This window comes from Notothenia rossii, assembly GCF_949606895.1.
Source record: "Notothenia rossii genome assembly, chromosome: 6".
Classification (NCBI taxonomy): domain Eukaryota; kingdom Metazoa; phylum Chordata; class Actinopteri; order Perciformes; family Nototheniidae; genus Notothenia; species Notothenia rossii.
The window spans coordinates 77,932,044-77,951,129 of NC_136909.1; the positions used below are offsets into that span (position 1 = coordinate 77,932,044).

Here is a 19,086-nt window from a genome sequence, read left to right on the forward strand (position 1 = left end):
CAGTAAGTCACATTATGATTTTTTCTTCTTTGCCTGCAATGTTTATAAGTGTAGCTGGTGGGGACACAAATATGATGTGATGGATTAATTGTGACAAGAAACTTCATGGCTATACTTCAAAAATGCAATAGCTGTTGCAGAACTCAATAAGTGCAGCTCACTGGAGGTTTTATGTGACAAATGACACAAATCAGAGAAATTGGTGAAAGGAGGGGCACAAACCTAACGGCAGTGATTGATAGGCACTAACTTCCTCGTCTCCCTCTCTGGAGATGTGAACCACAGAGGAACCTGTTTGTATCTGTGTACGTTTCTCTGTCTAGCTCACACACAACCTCAACTTATTGATGCAAGTTAAAAAAACTGCCTTTTCTTTTCCTCCTCTTCATCTCCCCCCGTTGTCCCTCTGTTTTCCAGATGGAAGAAGTAATAGCACACATGCAGGATGACAAAAATGGCATCCCGATCCGAACAGTGAAAAGTTTTTTAACGAAGATCCCCAGTGTTTTTTCAGGTAAGGCTTCTGCTCTGTTTTTTCTTCACCTCTAACTCTTCTTAACTTGCCTCTCGCCCACTAAGTACTTCACTTGTACTTTGTTCCAGCCGAACAGAACACTAAAAGTATTTAAAGAATTGTCGTTTTTGCATTTCAAACCAGCAATGCCAGAATGTCAAGAGGATCATATTTGATTCGGATTTTGTAGCAGTTCAACCTAAGAAAAATCTATGCTGGAGTGATGCTCCAAAAGATAAACACTACATTCAAAATGTAAGAGGAGTGAGCCCATCATAGCTGTAAAGCACTATTCACCACAATATAAACCTACAGTATTATCCTGCAGTATTAAATACAAATGGTATATACAGTAAGCCAAGAAAAAGCTATACAATGCAATGCAACAGTATCATAATTGTATTCCATGATTAATGATTTGTAAAATTCTACTGACGCATTAAGAGAGTTCAAAAATCTAATTCTTGAATGCTTGACCTTGAAAATGGTGTAAAAGTAAGAACCAAAATACAGAGGCATACACAGTTAAAATTACAAAGCTAACTTTAGCTTTAGTGACGTTAGTGAAACAATGACCAATGCTTAGGGCATAAAAAGAGCAGCTGATGCACAGCTGATGCACAGCTCTTTTTTTGTTGTTTGTTTCTTTTTTTATTCCAAGTCTACCACACAGTGTTTGTGTTGGCCCTGGAGGGTTCATAGAGAAAAATAATAATAAAACGAGGCCACGTTTTATTAATTAGTAGGCCTACGCACAAGATGTAATTCGTGGGCTCAATTTAAATAAAACGAGGCCACAATTTATTAATTTGTGTGCACGATATACTTTCTCGTTTGCACAAGATACTTTCTTATGGTTAGACGCATCGAACTGCCCGATTATTACGCCATATTATTAGTTTTATGAAGAAGATGTCCGGTCGCCAGGGTGTGTGTGTGTGTGTGTGTGTGTGTGTGTGTGTGTGTGTGTGTGTGTGTGTGTGTGTGTGTGTGTGTGTGTGTGTGTGTGTGTGTGTGTGTGTGTGTGTGTGTGTGTGTGTATGTGGGGGTGTGTGTGTGTGTGTGTGTGGGCATTTGTCTTCAGAAGATATTATGATAGTGGCATTCGTTCCGGTGCAGTCCGACAGCATTTAGCACTAGCCTACATCAAGATTAAGATTAAGCGAACTTCTTTCACTTGGGAATACACAAATGGAGTTAGCCGGATGTGTGTAAATTACTGTTCATGGTAATTTGAAAACAAATGCCGGTGTCGGACACAGACATACACCGAACACACACAAACACATCACGTTTCCATAGCAACAACAACTTCCTGTCAACAGCGTAAACTTGCCTTACAAATAAAAGCATCTAAATAAAACAGGAACCTAAATTACATTTAAGACATATACAACTGCAACGAAAGGAACAAAAACAATGTCATATCCTTTTCAGTTTCACAGAACACAAATTGGGTTATTTACACATCATGCGCCCTGATGACCGGACATCTCCTTCATAAAATGAGTAATAGGGGGAATAATCGGGCAGTTTGATGCATGTAGAGGTGTGTGTGGCTAAAACGTAGCAGCCTCGATCTCTATTGAGCTGTTCTGAAGGTAGACACAGAGAAGGCGCGGCGTAAAAGACACAGCTCTCTGCGCACAGATAGCAGATACTGTGAGAGTCATGGACATGAATTCATAGATCAAGGCAGACTGGTTCCCAGACTCTCGTGCTTTGCGAACCCGGTGCTTAAATAAATAGCTTTACACCTCTGGCCGAAATATCCCTAAAATGAAGTTTTGAAATATATCTCAAATAATGTATGCACTGTCATTTCCCCACATAAACATAACAGTCCGCAATGAAACGGTTGTCTCCTGTTCGCTCCACTTGGCATACCGGTAACTTTCTCGTGCGAACGAGAAAGTATCTCCTGCGCACGAAAAAGTATCTTGTGCGAACGAGAAAGTATATCGTACGCACAAATTAATAAAGCGTGGCCTCTTCTTAGTTAAATTGAGGCCAATAATTACATCTTGTGCGCACTAATTAATAAAACGTGGCCTAGTTTTATTTATTTTTCTCTCTATGAACCCTCCAGGGCTCCGTAGGTTTAAAACACTGTGAGGCTGTATTTTATTTTATTTTACCAAGCCAAACAGATCTACCGCTGTTCTGTCAGATTACATTTTTCTCCGATTGCTGAATAAATACTTTAGAGTCATAAATCATATAAAATGTCCCCCTGGGTATCAAAAATGTATTTCTGATTCTGATCTTCAGTTCCCAATCTTTAATTCCCCACAAGGCAACTTGTCTCCAGGACATTTGTTCCTGTGAGATTTCAGTTTGCTAGGTGCGCCCACAGCACTTGACAAAGGTGAGAGGGGAGATGAGTAGAGCACGAACAATATACATTCTAATTTAATTGATGTAGCAATCCATGATCCAATATCATCAATGAAATATCAGATAAAGATCCATTACACTACTACTTAGCAAATAGGGTAAACTGTGTATGCTGTTGGTAAAACACACCTACATATCTTCAGGTTCCAAGCTCCTGTGCCTTGCTAGTCACTTCCTGATAAAAGTCAAAGGGATGAGCCCAAAGGTTAGCAAAAACAACGCTCCAGGTTCAATTAAAGTGGGCTGACATTAAAGGTGGACCAGCTATTCTCATAAAACAGGAATGTGACCCTTTTCTTATTAGAAGATACATTTATATTTCTGCAAGATCAAGTGTTAAAATGTCAAGTAATATAAAGTTTTTAATAAGCATTACTCAACATTTTTGAATGTTGTACTAACTCCCAAAACATTCGTGCCCTGGCAGTCTCTAAGTTTGTGACAAAGACACATTCCCTCTGTAGCTTCCCCTCTCGAAAACACTGCCACTTCATTTGTGATTACTGGAGCACTGTGTTTTTTCTCTACAACACATTTCGCAGCCCCACTTTTTGAATAAAATACATTGATTTTTCACTTGTTAAAATTACAGCAATTGCTTTCATCTGACTGTAGTGCTAAAGTGTCTCTACATAGGTCTCATAATCAAATGTGGTTTTAGAAAGTAGTAATGTTCAGCTGTTGCCCTCTGCTGTGTTTGTGTTTCTCTGCAGCAATATTCACCATCATTGGGATCATTCATTTATGATGTTATAGTTTAGCAACCTCTTTATATCTCTTTACAATATTGCACATACAGGCCTGCACCTCAATGCACACCAATACACACACACACACACACACACACGCAGGCACGCACGCACGCACGCACACACACACACACACACACACACACACAGTCCAATCTTGCTCATGATATTAATCAATTACGAGAACAGCCTTGTTAGAGGATTACCCTACACATCTCATTTAAGCTCTGTCTTCGAAAGTGGGTCAATGTTGATAGTGTTAAAATGGGGTTGTATTAATGATCTTAATCCATGGAAAATCTCATTTGGTTATGGTGTCTTCGAAAAACAAGGGGGTGCAGTAAAGATGGACACACTGAGAGACAGCTTGATCGACAGAGAGACAGCCACAGGGACTGACTGTCTCACTGCATGAATTCCCTCATGTCACAATTTCACACCTTTTTTCAGCTTTCTGTGGCTCTCGTCTCCTTAACATACCTTCACCTGTCAGCATGACAAACAGTAATAATAGCTTGGAAAATATATATTTAGCCAAAGTGACAAAGTCACATGTTGTGGCGGGGTGTGAAAATGCCCAGGGGGCAGGGGGACGCTATTGTGTTTTTCTGAGAAGTGAAAATGATTCAGTTACTTTCTCTGAAAGAGAAGATGAATTTCACAATGATATCCAGCATACACAAATGTGATGTTCAGACAAAGGGGAAATAGAAGTCATCTATTTAGATATGACAATTTCATCATCCTTTTTGAAAAATGAAACATGTATTTGTAAGTGATTGAGTGATCTGATGCTTTGACTTATGAAATTGAAGACATGCAAAATCCGGGCTGTGACTGAAAAACTGTGTTGTTACTGTACACAATGGATCCTTCATTATGTCACTGCGCTCCTCTGGTCTTTATGGATCACAGCCAAACAGAGCTGGCTTGGAGAGGGTGTCAGAAAGACATTTTATAATGGATGGTCTATTAACCACCCACATGGTGCAAGGCGAGAGGAATTGGTATGCACTGTGATTATGAAGGGAGGTGGATAGGGTTAAAAGTGTCATTGTTTCCCCTCCATTTGCATCTATATGGAAAAGTGGTTGTTCAGCACACTTTGAATATATTAGATATCAGTGATTCATATGCATGTGTTTTCTCTGGTTTCAGGTTCTGAAATTGTACAGTGGATGATCAAGAATCTGGACATCGAAGATCAAGGTAAATAATCTGATTGATATTGATTTAGGATACAGGTTAATTTTTTTCTTAAAGATGCACTTAGTTCAATCGGAACACACAGACATGATAAACATATTATGAGATTGAGTATCAGCTTCCGAGGGGATCCTTTGCTCCGAAGTCCATCGCGAAAAAACGTCCACAAATCATAGAAAAAGACGTTCCTTAGCGCTAACTCCAGAACTTGTTTGAGAATCATCACGTTTTTAAGTTTTCTTCAGTCTCAAAGTAATTCAGTGATCGTTGTGTACATCCATAGATCTGTTTCAGACTGTAACTACTATTAGTTATTCGACTAACTTTTAATGCCGCCAGTTTGCCACAACGTAAAAAACAGAGCTCTGTTGATACAGGCATGTTAGCACAGCTACCTAGCTAACTGAATCCATTTCTACCTTAAAGGCACTGCCTGTTTACACCCCTAAACATACTCTGGAGAGGGGGTACAGTCAGAATAATAAAAAACACATTGATCTGCAAAAATAGTTTGAGATGAATAGACTCTTAGTAATTAATGCTAATTATCTAATTGTAGGACATAATTGCTAGAGTGGATTATTCGGTGTAATTGCATTTTTGATGGTGCTTCTCAGAGCCGCTCAAAAGAGATAACAATGTTTTTGAGATCATATTTCTTCGGTAAATAGCAGCACCTTTATGCTGTCATAGACAACTGATTCTTGAGAAATGTAACAAACCACTCTTAATTTTGTAAAAAGAAAACTAAATGTGTGCCTGTGTGTAAAGAAGTGTCTCAGTCATCATTGGGTTAACACTAACTGTAAAATATTGTGAAAAAACCCACTTTTGTTCGTCCTAATATTTCAAGTGTAGTCCTTTAAAATGCTACAAGTTTGCAGTGACGCAGTTTTATTTCATCTGTCTTTCTGTCCCTTTATCTTTCTTATTACACTTATTTTGTTCTTTTGTGATAAAGTAGAACTAGGCTGTCTTGAGGGATGCCCTAAATCATTAAATGACACTCATATTGCACATAAAAATGACCGAAAAGTAGGAAGAGAAAAATATGTATTACTCAGATGTCATACTTCAGCCAGTTCATAGCTGAGGCATTAGGCTGAATAATCAGCTCTTACATCCTTTGTTTGTTGTTATCTGTCTTTTTCCTTGTTTGTCAATGTTAATATAAAAAATGATGCCTGCACTTATCAAGGCTTTGTGTATGTGTGTGATTGTGAGGGCACTATGACGCAGTTAGATCACGATAAAACACCTCTGCAATGTTTTTCAGTCCTGTGCTTTTGTTATTTTCTCTTGTGTTTTTTTACATTTATGTTGAGATACTTGTTGGAGTAAAACAAATGTTCAGACATCTGTATTTTCCAAATAGAATATGTGTTTCCAGATGCCTCAGGCCTCAGACAGCACTGTGGTTAGAAACATTTCTAATGATTTGTATTGCAACACCACTGGTAAGCCAAAGCAAACAAAAAGATCCTGTTATTTCGGTTCTGCTTAATGTGATAAACTGAGCCAATATTGTTAGTTTTTGTTGAACTCTTTACTGGGGTCTGGCAATAGCGTATGTCATTCCCAAAAGCACATTTTCATTATTCCATTAAAAATGCTCTTTAATAATAGTATTCTTGATCAAAATGGTCCGAGAATGGTCAAACAGTGAAGAGTCTAAGTAGATGTGGCAACAGCCAGATGTTCATTGTCCTTTCGTTAGGGCATCCTTTTTTTCATTGCAAACAGATACTGAACAAGCTGTCATTTGCCCTGAGGTGCAGAGCGTTGTGCAAAACGTAGGGACTTCAGCCGAGAACAGGTCCTGGTGGGGCTGACTAAAAGCAATTAATTTGGTTCACGGCATGAAAGCAGCATGTTTATTATGTATAATCAGGAAAGCTTATAATATAGTTGACTGGGGATTTCCAGTGTTTTGCTAAATAAATACAACAAAGTGCTGACATACTCAAAATCAGATCATTGTTATTCTATTTTGAAATCTCTGTGGTCCAGAATCCAATTTCTCTGCAATATTGTATTATTATTATTATATTATTAGTTGACTCAAATTCCTGCTTTAAAAATGTATTTTCAGCCGAAGGTTTTGCTTTTGCGCTTTACCATGAAATCCTCATTACCATTCAGACCATTAAGTTTCATTATTATTCATCATATTCCTGAAACCAATTGGTTTATCTGACATGGGAACTATTGAAATGAATTGCTTACCACGTGGCCCAGACTTGATTCATTAGCATGCATTACCGTACCGTTTAGACAGTTCACAAAGACATTGGAAAAACTGAGAATATGAATGTAAATAGCCACATGTTGAAATGATCTACGCAGAGGTGCCCAGTACGTCGACCGGTCGACCGCGGGGGCAATGCTGGTAGATCGCGAGTCATTCATAAAAAAAAAAAATCCAGCTCCGTTAAAATAGACAAAACAGCTTTTGATTCCTCCTCCCTTGGCCTCCCTGCCACTTAATTCAGGAGTTTACTTGATTGACAGAAAAAGCGACCTATTGCTTTCCAGTCTGTTAACCCAGAATGCAAAGCGATACAAAATCAGTCAAGTGCCGGGAGAGACAAACAACAAAATGAGTGCGGGAACGAGCAAAAAGCTAAAGACATACCACTTCCACACAGAATGGGAGGGAGAATCTTTTTTTGTGATGTCACATTCAAAGGTTATTTGTCTTATTTGTAAAGCAAGCGTCGCTCTGCCAAAGAAAGGTAACGTGGAGAGGCATTATCGGACTGTTCACAAGGCATATGACAGCGACTTCCCTCCGAGTAGCGAGTTGAGAAAGAGAAAGGTCATGTATTATTGCTACACAAACATTATCTCTTAGTCTTAGTGTCGCCAACTCGTTTCTAACATGCAAAAAGACAAACAAATGCGTCTATGGTCGGTGTATTTTCTATCTTTCCAATCCAGAAGAGATCTCTCTCTCCCCCGTCTGTTTGCAAGGGGGCGGGGCAGTTTACACACACGCAGCTGCTACATGCAGCAACACACGGAGGAGATGGTGGAGAGAAGCGCTCCAAGGTGTGGTTACATGTTACCCGTCTTGAGGTGGACAATGCTCGTCACCAAAAGTGTTTAGCATGTAAGGGCGGTAACACGAGCAATTTGTCTAAACATTTAGCAAAAGTGCACCACATTCAGACGGAGGAATGCACCGGGTTCGACTGTCTTTCTAGTAGCTCTGTAGCCCCATCCACGAGTAACGTTTCCACGTCAGGTGTTATGTATGCTAGCAGCAACACACGGAGTTAACTACATTATACAAACATGGGTTAATGATTAGACTTAGTAACTGAGTTATTTATTTTTGTTAAAGTTTCAGCTATTCTGTTTACAGTTCTGTCATCACATTATTTAATACGATTTGTTAAAACATTGTTGTTTCTTTTGATGTGAAATATTATTTATTTAATTCAAATAAAAAGCAATGTTAATTTTGTTCACAATTTGTTCAGTTAATTTAATAATATATGTATTTTTGAATCAAGTATTCATCTTTATTGTCTTCATTGTTAGTTTCCACATGCCTAAAACAACCTCAAACTAAATCTAAAAGTTGATGGCTAAATAAGAGCGTTTGAGAAATTGTGCAAGGCACACAGCAGTAGTCCGAATAGTCGATTAATCGTTTCATTAATCTATAGATTCATCGATAATCAAATTAGTCGTTTGTTGCAGCCCTATTGTAGTTATCCCATGTAAAAATAAAACGTGTTATTCAGCAACCCTTGCAATTTGGGATTTTATTTTTGGTTGGTAGACCTCGGTTAGCTGGTCATTTCAAAAGTAGCTCACCAGCCAAAAAAGTGTGGGCACCCCTGATCTACAGCTTTAGGGTGTGCTGTCTGTTTGGATGCTGCATGTAATCCTTCAGTTCATAACTGACCTGCTTCCCCAAAAAACCCGAATTGTTAGTATACAACACATTTTTACCAAATTGAATCCACTTAAGTTCAAAAGTGAACGTTGCTGCATTATCATTTTAATTAGGCCAGTAACCCAAGAAGCTTCAGCATCAGTCTGACGTCTGACCTGCCTGAAAATCAATATCAACAACATCTGATTATTGCCAAAATACAATTTACAAACTGTAAAGCCTTTACATCAGATACAACATCAGATCTGAGAGTCTAAGGATAGAGGGTGTCGTTTTTCTCATACTGATATTCTGAACAATCTGTGCTGTTGTATTAGCTGTAAAGTGTCTCTACTGTAAGCTATTTTTATTATAAGTACATCACTTTGGCTCAACCAAAAATCGTTTATAAATGTGCTATATAAATAATACTTGATTTGATTTGATTTGTCTTTCAAATTTAGATTTGAAACAAAGGAAAAAAATGTAGATTTGAAACAAATGAAACTGCATACAATAACACCCCTTTATATTTATGTTGACAGTATTCCAGTAATTATTAGCGACATATGAGCATATGAGACAGAGGTGTGAAAGACAGCTTGTTCCTATGCATGTGTGAACATCTGTAGGGAGCAGGGAAACACAACATGTTCTTTACGCATGTTTGAACATCGGTGCTTGGATGTAAGAGAATTTGAGAGAAAAAACAATAATAGGGCTGAACTGCACATACAACATTGTAAATGGGGGAAATGTCATTAAAAAAACAAACACTGGGTTAAACAAAGAATAAAAATCACCAGAACAGAACATCAACAAAATGCCATCAAAATGTCAGGAAGTGAACTCGTGTGTTATTAAGGGTATGAATTGCATATGAAAGAGCACATCATCTGCTCAGTGGAACACCAGGGAACAGTAAAATGATCCCTGAGGGAGGACGTCAGCGTGGAGAGGCTGCATTCTGCTCTCTATAATAGTCCTGAGCTCCAACCTTCTTCAAACCTTCTCCTCATCAGACTCAAGTGTCCCTCTTATAGTGGAGCACTTTAAACAATATTTTTTTACTGTCTCCTGAGATCAGCCCTCTGCTCCACTGGCATACAGCTCTAAAAAAGATTGGTTTCTTTAAAGGAAAATGTGGATTTATGAAATCATCTCAGTGTTCTTGCAAAACTCTCCTTCAGTTGCACATTTGTACGAATCCACTATGTTCTCCTCCTCCCTTATTTGAAATATTTTACATCCGTACAGTGAGGGAAAATCCTTTTTGGTGGAACTGCTAACTACTTGTATATATCAAAACATGGCAACTCCAACCAGACACTAAACAGGTTGGGAACAACTGATTAAATATGTATGTAATTGTAGTTTATAGGCATATTTTGCATTGTACACATTTAAGAGCTGCAAAGCCGCTAGAAGCTAATTATATCTACAATATTTCTCTGTGAGAAGAAGTATAAAACGGAATACTTTTAAAACAAAGATTCCTCGACATATCCAAACAGTGCTGTATAGTGCAAACAAAAATAATTAAAAGTAAAACTACAAGCACAGGATCTCTTCTGTTGTTTTTAGATAAGCCTCAGCTGGAAGAATACTCCCACACTCCACTTGGCAGGCCTCCAAACGGCTGGGTTTTTGGCACAGAGCTGGTAATATGATGAAATCAAAGGATGTTTTCCCCCCAGAGTAAGAGGCCGGCCCGTCTTGACATCTTGACTAATTCCAGTCCAAGGTTTAGTCGGCTATAAAGCTTATATAAAAGCCTGCGATATGTTAAATGGAAGACAGTAGAAGCTCCCTTGCTACCGGGAATTGATCTCTATAGACTCTGGCTAGAGCGCAACAACAAAACAATCTCTGTTAATCGTATTTATCCCAAGAAAAATCCTCCATCACATTACAACCTGAAAACGCATTTTCAGAGTTATTTGTGTCATCATTGTGTTTACTTTGCATACTCTAAAATAAATAAAATCGTTGTATTGGATACTACATGTAAATAAGCACTTTCCACTTATATTGATATAATATGTAACTTGTACTGGATGTAACTAGTTCTGGATGATTTCCTTAATTCAAAATTAACAGGCAATTCAGTCGGGACTGCTTTGGGGATTGAGAAAAATCAGTTTCTGTGTGTGGGTACGACATTAAACATTCATCATTCATCCTTTAAACGACATCAACTCTCAGCTACACTTCAGCAAACGCACACTGACTGAACAAGCAGGTGACAAGCGCTTCAAAATCAGAGCAGATCAGCCCGCAGAATAAGAGACAGCCAGCTCTAACGGCACTCTCCTAGATGACATTTTTCATACCCTGTTGATTTGTTTTTCATCTGACATTCATGCAAGCTGAGAACATAATTCAGAAAACTTAATTTTTGATGGATCGTGAGTCACAAAGATATACTGTATGTATGGGTATATGGAGTGGAGCTTTGCTTGTTAATGTCTGTATTGAATAATCCTGTATTTCGTAGATAAAGAGAGATGACACATAGAAGCCTAGTTAGTTTCTGTGTGGCTTTTTTACAAAAATTACTCTTCTTCTGGCCTAACAACGCAACATTATACAATATACAGTCAATTAGGGATGCATATGGGATAATATAGCTGGCGGAAGACGTGCAGAGGATAAGAAGGCATGGGTGTGTTTATAAATAAACATTTTTTAAATAAGTTATGAGTAATCATTTATTAATAAATGTTGCGAAGTTGCACACACACACACACACACACACACACACACACACACACACACACACACACACACACACACAAACACACACACACACACACACACACACACACACACACACACACACACACACTCACAGCATCCTGTCTTCTTAAAGCTGTGTAAGTCACCCCTTGTGCTAAAGGAATAGCTAATCTATGTTTATTGTGTGTGTGTGTGTGTGTGTGTGTGTGTGTGTGTGTGTGTGTGTGTGTGTGTGTGTGTGTGTGTGTGTGTGTGTGTGTGTGTGTGTGTGTGTGTGTGTGTGTGTGTTAGAAAGCAGAGATGTCAATATTTTATGCACGCACACAGTTCACTCCTGTTAACGCATTCATAAATCTGCCTACTTATACTATGTTAAGCATTTCAACCTTTGAATCTGTTTGTAGCTTATTAGTTAAGGTCCCAGTTTACTGGTACGCTGCCTCTGGCTTTTTAACAAACGTTCAATGAATAATCGAAGCAAATTGCATAAATATAAAAGAACACTACTTTATAAAACAACATCTAAATAAAAACACTTCCCTGTTCATAATGAATGAAAGGAAACCACTGTTAACAGAGATTTGTCAACACGTTATTCCAAACATTGATTATAGACGTCAGCTTCATGAACGGATTACGGGTTGAGAACAGCGGGGAATAACTGGTGGCACACGAGAAACACGGTTAAAGATGATTACATGTTTTCATTATCTGATGGTTTTAAATCAGGGACAGTCAACCATGTAATGAGCAGCGCCGTAGGGAAGCAGGTTTTCACTCCAACCAAGCAAAACACCAGGTGACTTGACTGATGAGATCCGCCTCTCCGGCTGAAGGTGGGCTCATCAGCCGGACCCTGCTGGGCTGTTTGCCTGAGACCTTCTGTCGAAACACAGTCTATTTGAGCAGCAGCTCCTAATTCAGGTGTTTTATTCTGGCCAATTTGTCAGTGATGATTTTATACCTACATAGGTATAAAAGGGGAATAAAGTTAATTAGCTTGTGTGACAAAAAATAAACAACATACTGGCTCAGGATCTGATGACGAACTATTGATTGTAGTGTAACCAACAAATCTTCTTTTAATGAAAGTGATCCTTAAAGCTAAGAGTTTGACATTTAGCAAAGTACGCGTATTTATTCCAGTAGTAAGATGGTTCAAGGTTCAAGGTTTTTTTAATTTATCATATGAACAGCTACAGTGTAGTTATTATGATGAAAATCTTAGGTCAGAGGCTCACTCGAACAGTGCAACACAATAAAACAGATAAACAGACAAATATAGTGCAAGTAAATAGTAAATACAAAAAGAAAAATAGTAAAAAAAAAAGTAGTGCAATAAGAGTCTGTATGCAATATATTAGATAAATAATTTCTAAATAGCAGCCAGATGAGGTTGTGGATGGTGTTCCAAAGTTCAGGTGTTGAGCAGTCTTATTGCTGCTAGACGGCAGCAGACAGAACAGTTTATGTGTGGCCACGCAGTCGTGTGTGAACAGGGAGTAGAGGAGAGGGCTGAGCACGCAGCCTTGAGGGGCTCCGGTGTTGAGGATCAGGGTGGAGGATGTGATGTTTCCCACCCGCACTGCCTGGGGTCTGCCCGTCAGGAAGTTCAGGATCCAGTCACAGAGGGCGCTGTTGAGCCCAAGGTCTCTGAGCTTGATGACCAGTTTGGAGGGCACAATGGTATTGAACGCTGAACTGTAGTCAATGAACAGCATTCTCACATATGTGTTCCTCTGGTCCAGGTGTGAGAGGGCAGTGTGGATGGTGAGGGCTATGGTGTCGTCTGTGGACCTGTTTGCTCTGTAGGCAAACTGCAGGGGGTCCAGAGAGTCAGGGAGGGAGGAGGTGATGGAGGTTTTTGACTAGCCGCTCAAAGCACTTCATAATGATGGAGGTGAGTGCTACTGGCGGTAGTCGTTGAGGCTGGTGATTTTTGTCTTTTTGGGGACATGAACGATGGTGGAGTGTGATGAGATATATAGATAATGAGATATATAGCGCCATCTTATCAGTCCTTTAAATACAGCTGCATCCAGCAGCCGGTTAGTTTAGCTTAGCACAAAATCAAGCTTCAGAAAGTTTACTTCCAAGCAAATAATAGCCATATATAATATCTAAATGACAGCTGCCATTGTTGTTGAATCAAAGACAAATTAACCTTCCCGCAGCTTTGCCATTCAACACACTCTCAAAAAATGCTGGGTCATTTCTGATTATTTTTATGCATGAAGGTTAATTTTTATGTCATGGTGTTTAATATAACTTGGAAGACAGAAGGAACATGAGTTTATTGAATTGTAAATGGATTTTATGTGTTTTTTGTCCTCCCAGTGGAGGCTCTTCACCTAGGAACTCTGATGGCTGCACATGGTTACTTCTTCCCCATCTCAGACCACGTCCTCACTCTCAAAGATGATGGCACTTTCTATAGGTTTCAGGTAAGAATAATAATAGTTATTACTTATGCTGTTGTGTTGAAGGATTTCTGTTATGTTCGTCTGTTATTGTAATGTCTATAAAAAGACGTAAGGAGAAATAAATCCTTCACATGTGATAATCTTTCTAAAAGGGTCATGTCATTATATGAACTTTAGAAAATGTGTTGCTTATGTAAAGTTTAAAGTTTCAATACCAAAGAAGTCCAGCCAAGAAATATGCTGACAGGTTTATAGAGATTTACAGGAGTGATAAATGATTTGTTTCATTACTTATCTCCTAAGTTCCTACCTCGCTGTTGAAAATGAAGTACAAAAATCACTTTAAACATGAAAATGTCCAACTCTAATAACTGCCTGCAGTCATAATAAATCAGTTAAAGCGCCAACAGTGACATGCTGGAGTCAAAACAGTGATTAGAAGTTGCTGTTCCCTATAATTCTTACTGGAATTATGAATGAAAAAATTAAACAAATCCACAACACTCTGAATGTCAATAGTGGGATTGACAATTTTTGTGATTTTGCACCTAGCAAGCTCCATCAAGTCTGCAGCACAGAACAAACACAAGTAAATCGATGCTTTAGACTGTTTGTGTGAGGAACAGGCTTTACTTTGCCCTTTACATGTTTTCTGTTTTCATTTGAAGCAAGTCAAGTCCATACAGTGCTGACCGGGGAGGACCTAGAGTCATGCTGGTGTCTGCTCTCATGGCTGTTTGAAAGGAGCTTATGTGCTTTAGACAGTGTGCTTAGCCCATTAAAAAAATGTAATATTGTATTGTGCAGATGCAGTTCTGCAACAATGTTCCCATTCCCTGTGGCAGCGCATACTTTGACTCAAAACAGAATGTGATAAGCTGTCAAGTTCTGTTATTGAATGACCTGTTTTTCCTTTAAGACTCCATACTTTTGGCCCTCAAACTGCTGGGAACCAGAAAACACAGACTATGGTGAGAGAGTTGTTCTTTTCTAATCTCACTCTGCATTGTGTAATATGTACTAAAGAGATGAAGATGAAGATGATGATGATGATGATGATGATGATGATGATGATGATGATGATGATGATGATGATGATGATGATGATGATGATGATGATGATGATGATGATGATGATGATGATGATGATGATGATGCAGACTGAAATATGTTATTATGTGTGGTAACAAGAGTACACAAATAATGCAACTGCAGTGTAAGGATGGGAGGTAGAAACATTAAATAACCTTTCATTTTTTAGTCTTGGCCGATAGTTACATTCAGTAACATTGCAGTTCGGATGCAATATTTTTGTTTTCCATAATTTGTCATTCTCTAACTGAGAGAATGATGTCTTTATGCATGCACCTGTTGTGTACATTTGTAGGAAGGATTTAATAGAGATAAAGGGATGAGCTTTTCATTGTTTACAGCAGAATAGATCTAAACACGTTGCCAAGAAATGGCTTAAACCAATAACCACAGTCTTGCAGGTCTTTTCATTTGTTGTTTGAGTTATAGGATAGAAAAAGTGTTAATGCTCATATTGGGATGAATCCTGTGTCTCCGATGTAGCAACTGATTCACATTAATGATGCTCTATAATGAAAACAATGTAATCACATAACGGTCAGTAAACAAAGGGATTAAGGGATGATGATAGTACAGGAAGACGTTAAAAGTCACACACACACGAACAGACACTCTGACAGTCGCTCAGACACCATGAACAGTAAGTGACCTTAGTTATTTGCAGGCCAGTTTAAATATGCAAAAGAGAGGATTAAACGAGTAAACACAGGGCAACTTAGGGGCTGTTAAAAACAGGCTGGGTGCCCGTTATCCCTGTTTAACCAATCTCTCTGCCTCTGTCTCCCAGCTGTTTACCTCTGCAAAAGAACAATGCAAAACAAAGCACGTCTGGAGCTTGCAGACTATGAAGCGGTGAGTGGAAAAGGTCATTAGTGTCAGCACTCCCCTCTTTACATACTGTACTGCTTCCAAGCTTTATCTCTTGCCTTTTTGTTCATATTGACAGTGAGAACATTTGTTTCTCTCTGTGCCACTGCCTCATTTGTAACTTTCCTTTCACTAAAGCTATTAAATGAATCACCAGGGTCGTTATACGCTGGGTTTTTTCTTTTGTACGTGAGCTGGGATCATTAAAGATGGTATCCAGCCGTGCACTGCACACATCATGCGCAGTAAACATAATCAGCCCAGATCCCTCAAAAGCCTTTTTTGCCTCTTTATTGTTCTTTGTTTCACTTGCAGGAGAGCTTAGCAAGGCTACAGAGAGCTTTCGCCAGGAAATGGGAGTTCATTTTTATGCAAGCAGAAGCACAAGCGAAGTAGGTTTCTATAAAAACAACACGCATTGAGTGAGTCCTCTTACACCCCATTCTGACATGACAAAACTCAATGGTTTGATACAATTTCCCTTTGCTACCAGCACACAACCTCACAGATGAGCTGCACATTACACACGTGATGGAGTATTGTACATATTTCGGAATAAACTACATGCTCTGTAAAAACAGTTCTGACTTTCATTTTGCTCCACAGAGTTGATAAGAAAAGAGACAAAATTGAGAGGAAAATTCTCGACAGTCAGGAAAGAGCATTCTGGGACGTGCACAGACCAGTGGTGAGTGAAATTACTGATGTTGGCACCTTTGCTGCCACCGATATATTATCCGTTGTTATCAACATAATCTTAATGTTCCTGCAAAAGTGAATAATCTGTCCTTGTTATTAACTGATATTGATGAAACTGATTTGCTTGACATACTGTAGATATGGTATATCATTTATGATCTCCGGGGGGTATACATGATCACACTTTTCATAGGCAGTATAGGGCTTATTCAGTACTTCTATAAATAAGGTTAAATCGAAATTCCACAGTACCGAGAACACAACTTATAATATACTCTTTTCGTACCAGTTTTACTAAAAGGGCACTGGTAATAATTATTCTCATATTCTATTCTTTAAACTATAACTAGCCATAGGCAGTAGGGGAGGTATCAAGCTGTGTGACAAAGACAATAATGTTTTGCACTTCATGTAATTTATACATGACCTATACAAGAATTGTGTAAAGGGGTGAACACACTGTAAATCCTCCTTGGTGTATTCCTTTGCCTTACACATGAAATGCCACATCAATATCTGTCACAACACATCAGCCTCTCAACTGCTCTTTGCCCTGTTTATAGACACTTGCTTAGCCTTAGCATTTATATTCCCCCGGGGTTAAAGGGTCTCTTCAGCTATATTTCTCCGAAAGCCGCTGCTCCATGCTTAATTGGGAAATTAGTTCAATTTATGCGTCCTTGGAGCAACATAATCAATATTAATTCAAATTTCACAGTGACTCTGTCAAGCTATTTAGCTCTGTTTTTCTGGAAGAGATCTAGATTGGACCACTTGTTCAATCAACCAGAATTTGCACACTAAGATTTCCTGCTGGTTTACTTGTTTTGCTAGATTTGGCACATTCCACGTTTAATCAACCGGTATCTGACACATTGTCCTGGAGACTTCTCAGAATCTCTTCACACCCCAGTTAGCATATTGGATTTCATTACCTGAAACTCATATCATGGTGGCCAAATTACACCTTCACTGTGTGTGGCTTCATGCTACAGGGAAAGCTATTATAATTCAATTTAAGCTGAATTAAATGAATTATATATTTTTTCCTTCACTCTCCTCACAGCCTGGGTGTGTAAATACAACAGAAGTCGACATAAAGAAGTCATCCAGAATGAAAAATCCCCACAAAACCAGAAAGGTAGAGTATGCCTTTCCGCTGATACACCCTGCTTTTAAGGTCAGGGTTGAAAACATTTTAACACAAACACAAACAGACAGGCTTATTGTTCCTTGCTGTTCTTGTCAAAAGCTATAAGGCTGCTACCACTGATCTGTTTGACTTCCTCTCCTCAGTCTGTGTATGGGCTGCAGAATGATATCCGTACCCACAGCCCGACCCACACCCCCGCCCCAGAGGCCAAGCAGCCCACAGAAGAAGAACTGCAGGAACAGGTTAGACCTGCAGGTGGCACTCTACTGTTAAAGATAGGATCCTGAACAACTTGAAATCAATGCTAGTACTCAAATTGTGACAGTAGTTATTATGCTTCATCTGTAACTGTATATTTGTTATTCAATAATATAGCTAAGCAAAATTAGTATAGAGTTTTAAAAGCACATCAAGTAAAATATGGAAAATATCATGCAGTTGGTGTTTGATTGTAATTGCACAACCAACAATTTCATGTAAATTCTTTGGGACTGATGAATGCTAATTATTCCCTGATGTGATTTCAGATCGCCTTTTGGCAATTGCAATTAGACAGGCATCGACTGAAAATGTCCAAAGTGGCGGAGAGGTGAGCAATGTTGTTTGTGTCTTTAATCAGTTAACAATCGATCTGTTTATTGAGCCTTTGAACGGCCTTGGCGTTGAATTAAGAGCTCCGGTGACCTCGGAGAGTTATTGGGCCAACACGACGCCTTTTTTTCTTTTTTTTACAAGTCTTTTTATTTCATTATAGTTTATAGTGTACAGTAATCAATGCCATTTCATAGTAATATCACAGTACCGCAGTACACTCACTACACTCCCCCCTCCCTCCCTCCACCCGCACATGCCCACAAGGCCGAAAAAAAATAATGCGATGCCTTTAATGAGCGTCCACACTGACGGTACCAGATTCTTAACGGCACACCAAGTATTCATTTGTCATATCCTGCACTGAAAAGAGAGGTTCATTTAGCAGAGAGTTTTCTATCTGGGTGTTCAAGGGCAGGGTCAGTACTTCTTGTCTGGCTCTAACTTGAATTACATTTGAGGAGGATTTCATACCACATTTAGTTATCCAAAGCTTACAAAAAGACTCATTCAAAATCTCTCACCGAAAGGTATGGTGCATGAATTCCCCAGATAACTAGATTACAATATACGTCACATTTTCACCGGTGATGCAGATTGCTGTTATTCATTTGCTTTCCTTGTTTCTCGTTTGAAACAGTTTACTGGCTTACACAGAACAGTACATCGAATACGACCCCTTCCTCACGCCTCCAGATCCGTCCAACCCCTGGATCTCAGATGACGCCACACTCTGGGAGCTTGAAGCCAGGTAGGTGCAGAGAAAAGAG

General features: G+C 39.0%; 1 protein-coding gene across 1 annotated transcript in view; it reads left to right on the forward strand.

The window, feature by feature from the left end:
* Positions 1 to 19,086, forward strand: part of rgs7a (regulator of G protein signaling 7a) — a 45,387-nt gene that overhangs the window by 21,418 nt on the left and 4,883 nt on the right. Inside the window, exons 3-13 of the mRNA XM_079688773.1 lie at positions 418 to 514; positions 4,819 to 4,869; positions 13,829 to 13,935; positions 14,834 to 14,885; positions 15,794 to 15,858; positions 16,189 to 16,265; positions 16,480 to 16,561; positions 17,639 to 17,713; positions 17,869 to 17,967; positions 18,253 to 18,314; positions 18,957 to 19,067. Of these exons, the coding sequence (XP_079544899.1) occupies positions 418 to 514; positions 4,819 to 4,869; positions 13,829 to 13,935; positions 14,834 to 14,885; positions 15,794 to 15,858; positions 16,189 to 16,265; positions 16,480 to 16,561; positions 17,639 to 17,713; positions 17,869 to 17,967; positions 18,253 to 18,314; positions 18,957 to 19,067 (878 nt within the window). The remainder of the gene's footprint in view (positions 1 to 417; positions 515 to 4,818; positions 4,870 to 13,828; positions 13,936 to 14,833; positions 14,886 to 15,793; positions 15,859 to 16,188; positions 16,266 to 16,479; positions 16,562 to 17,638; positions 17,714 to 17,868; positions 17,968 to 18,252; positions 18,315 to 18,956; positions 19,068 to 19,086) is intronic.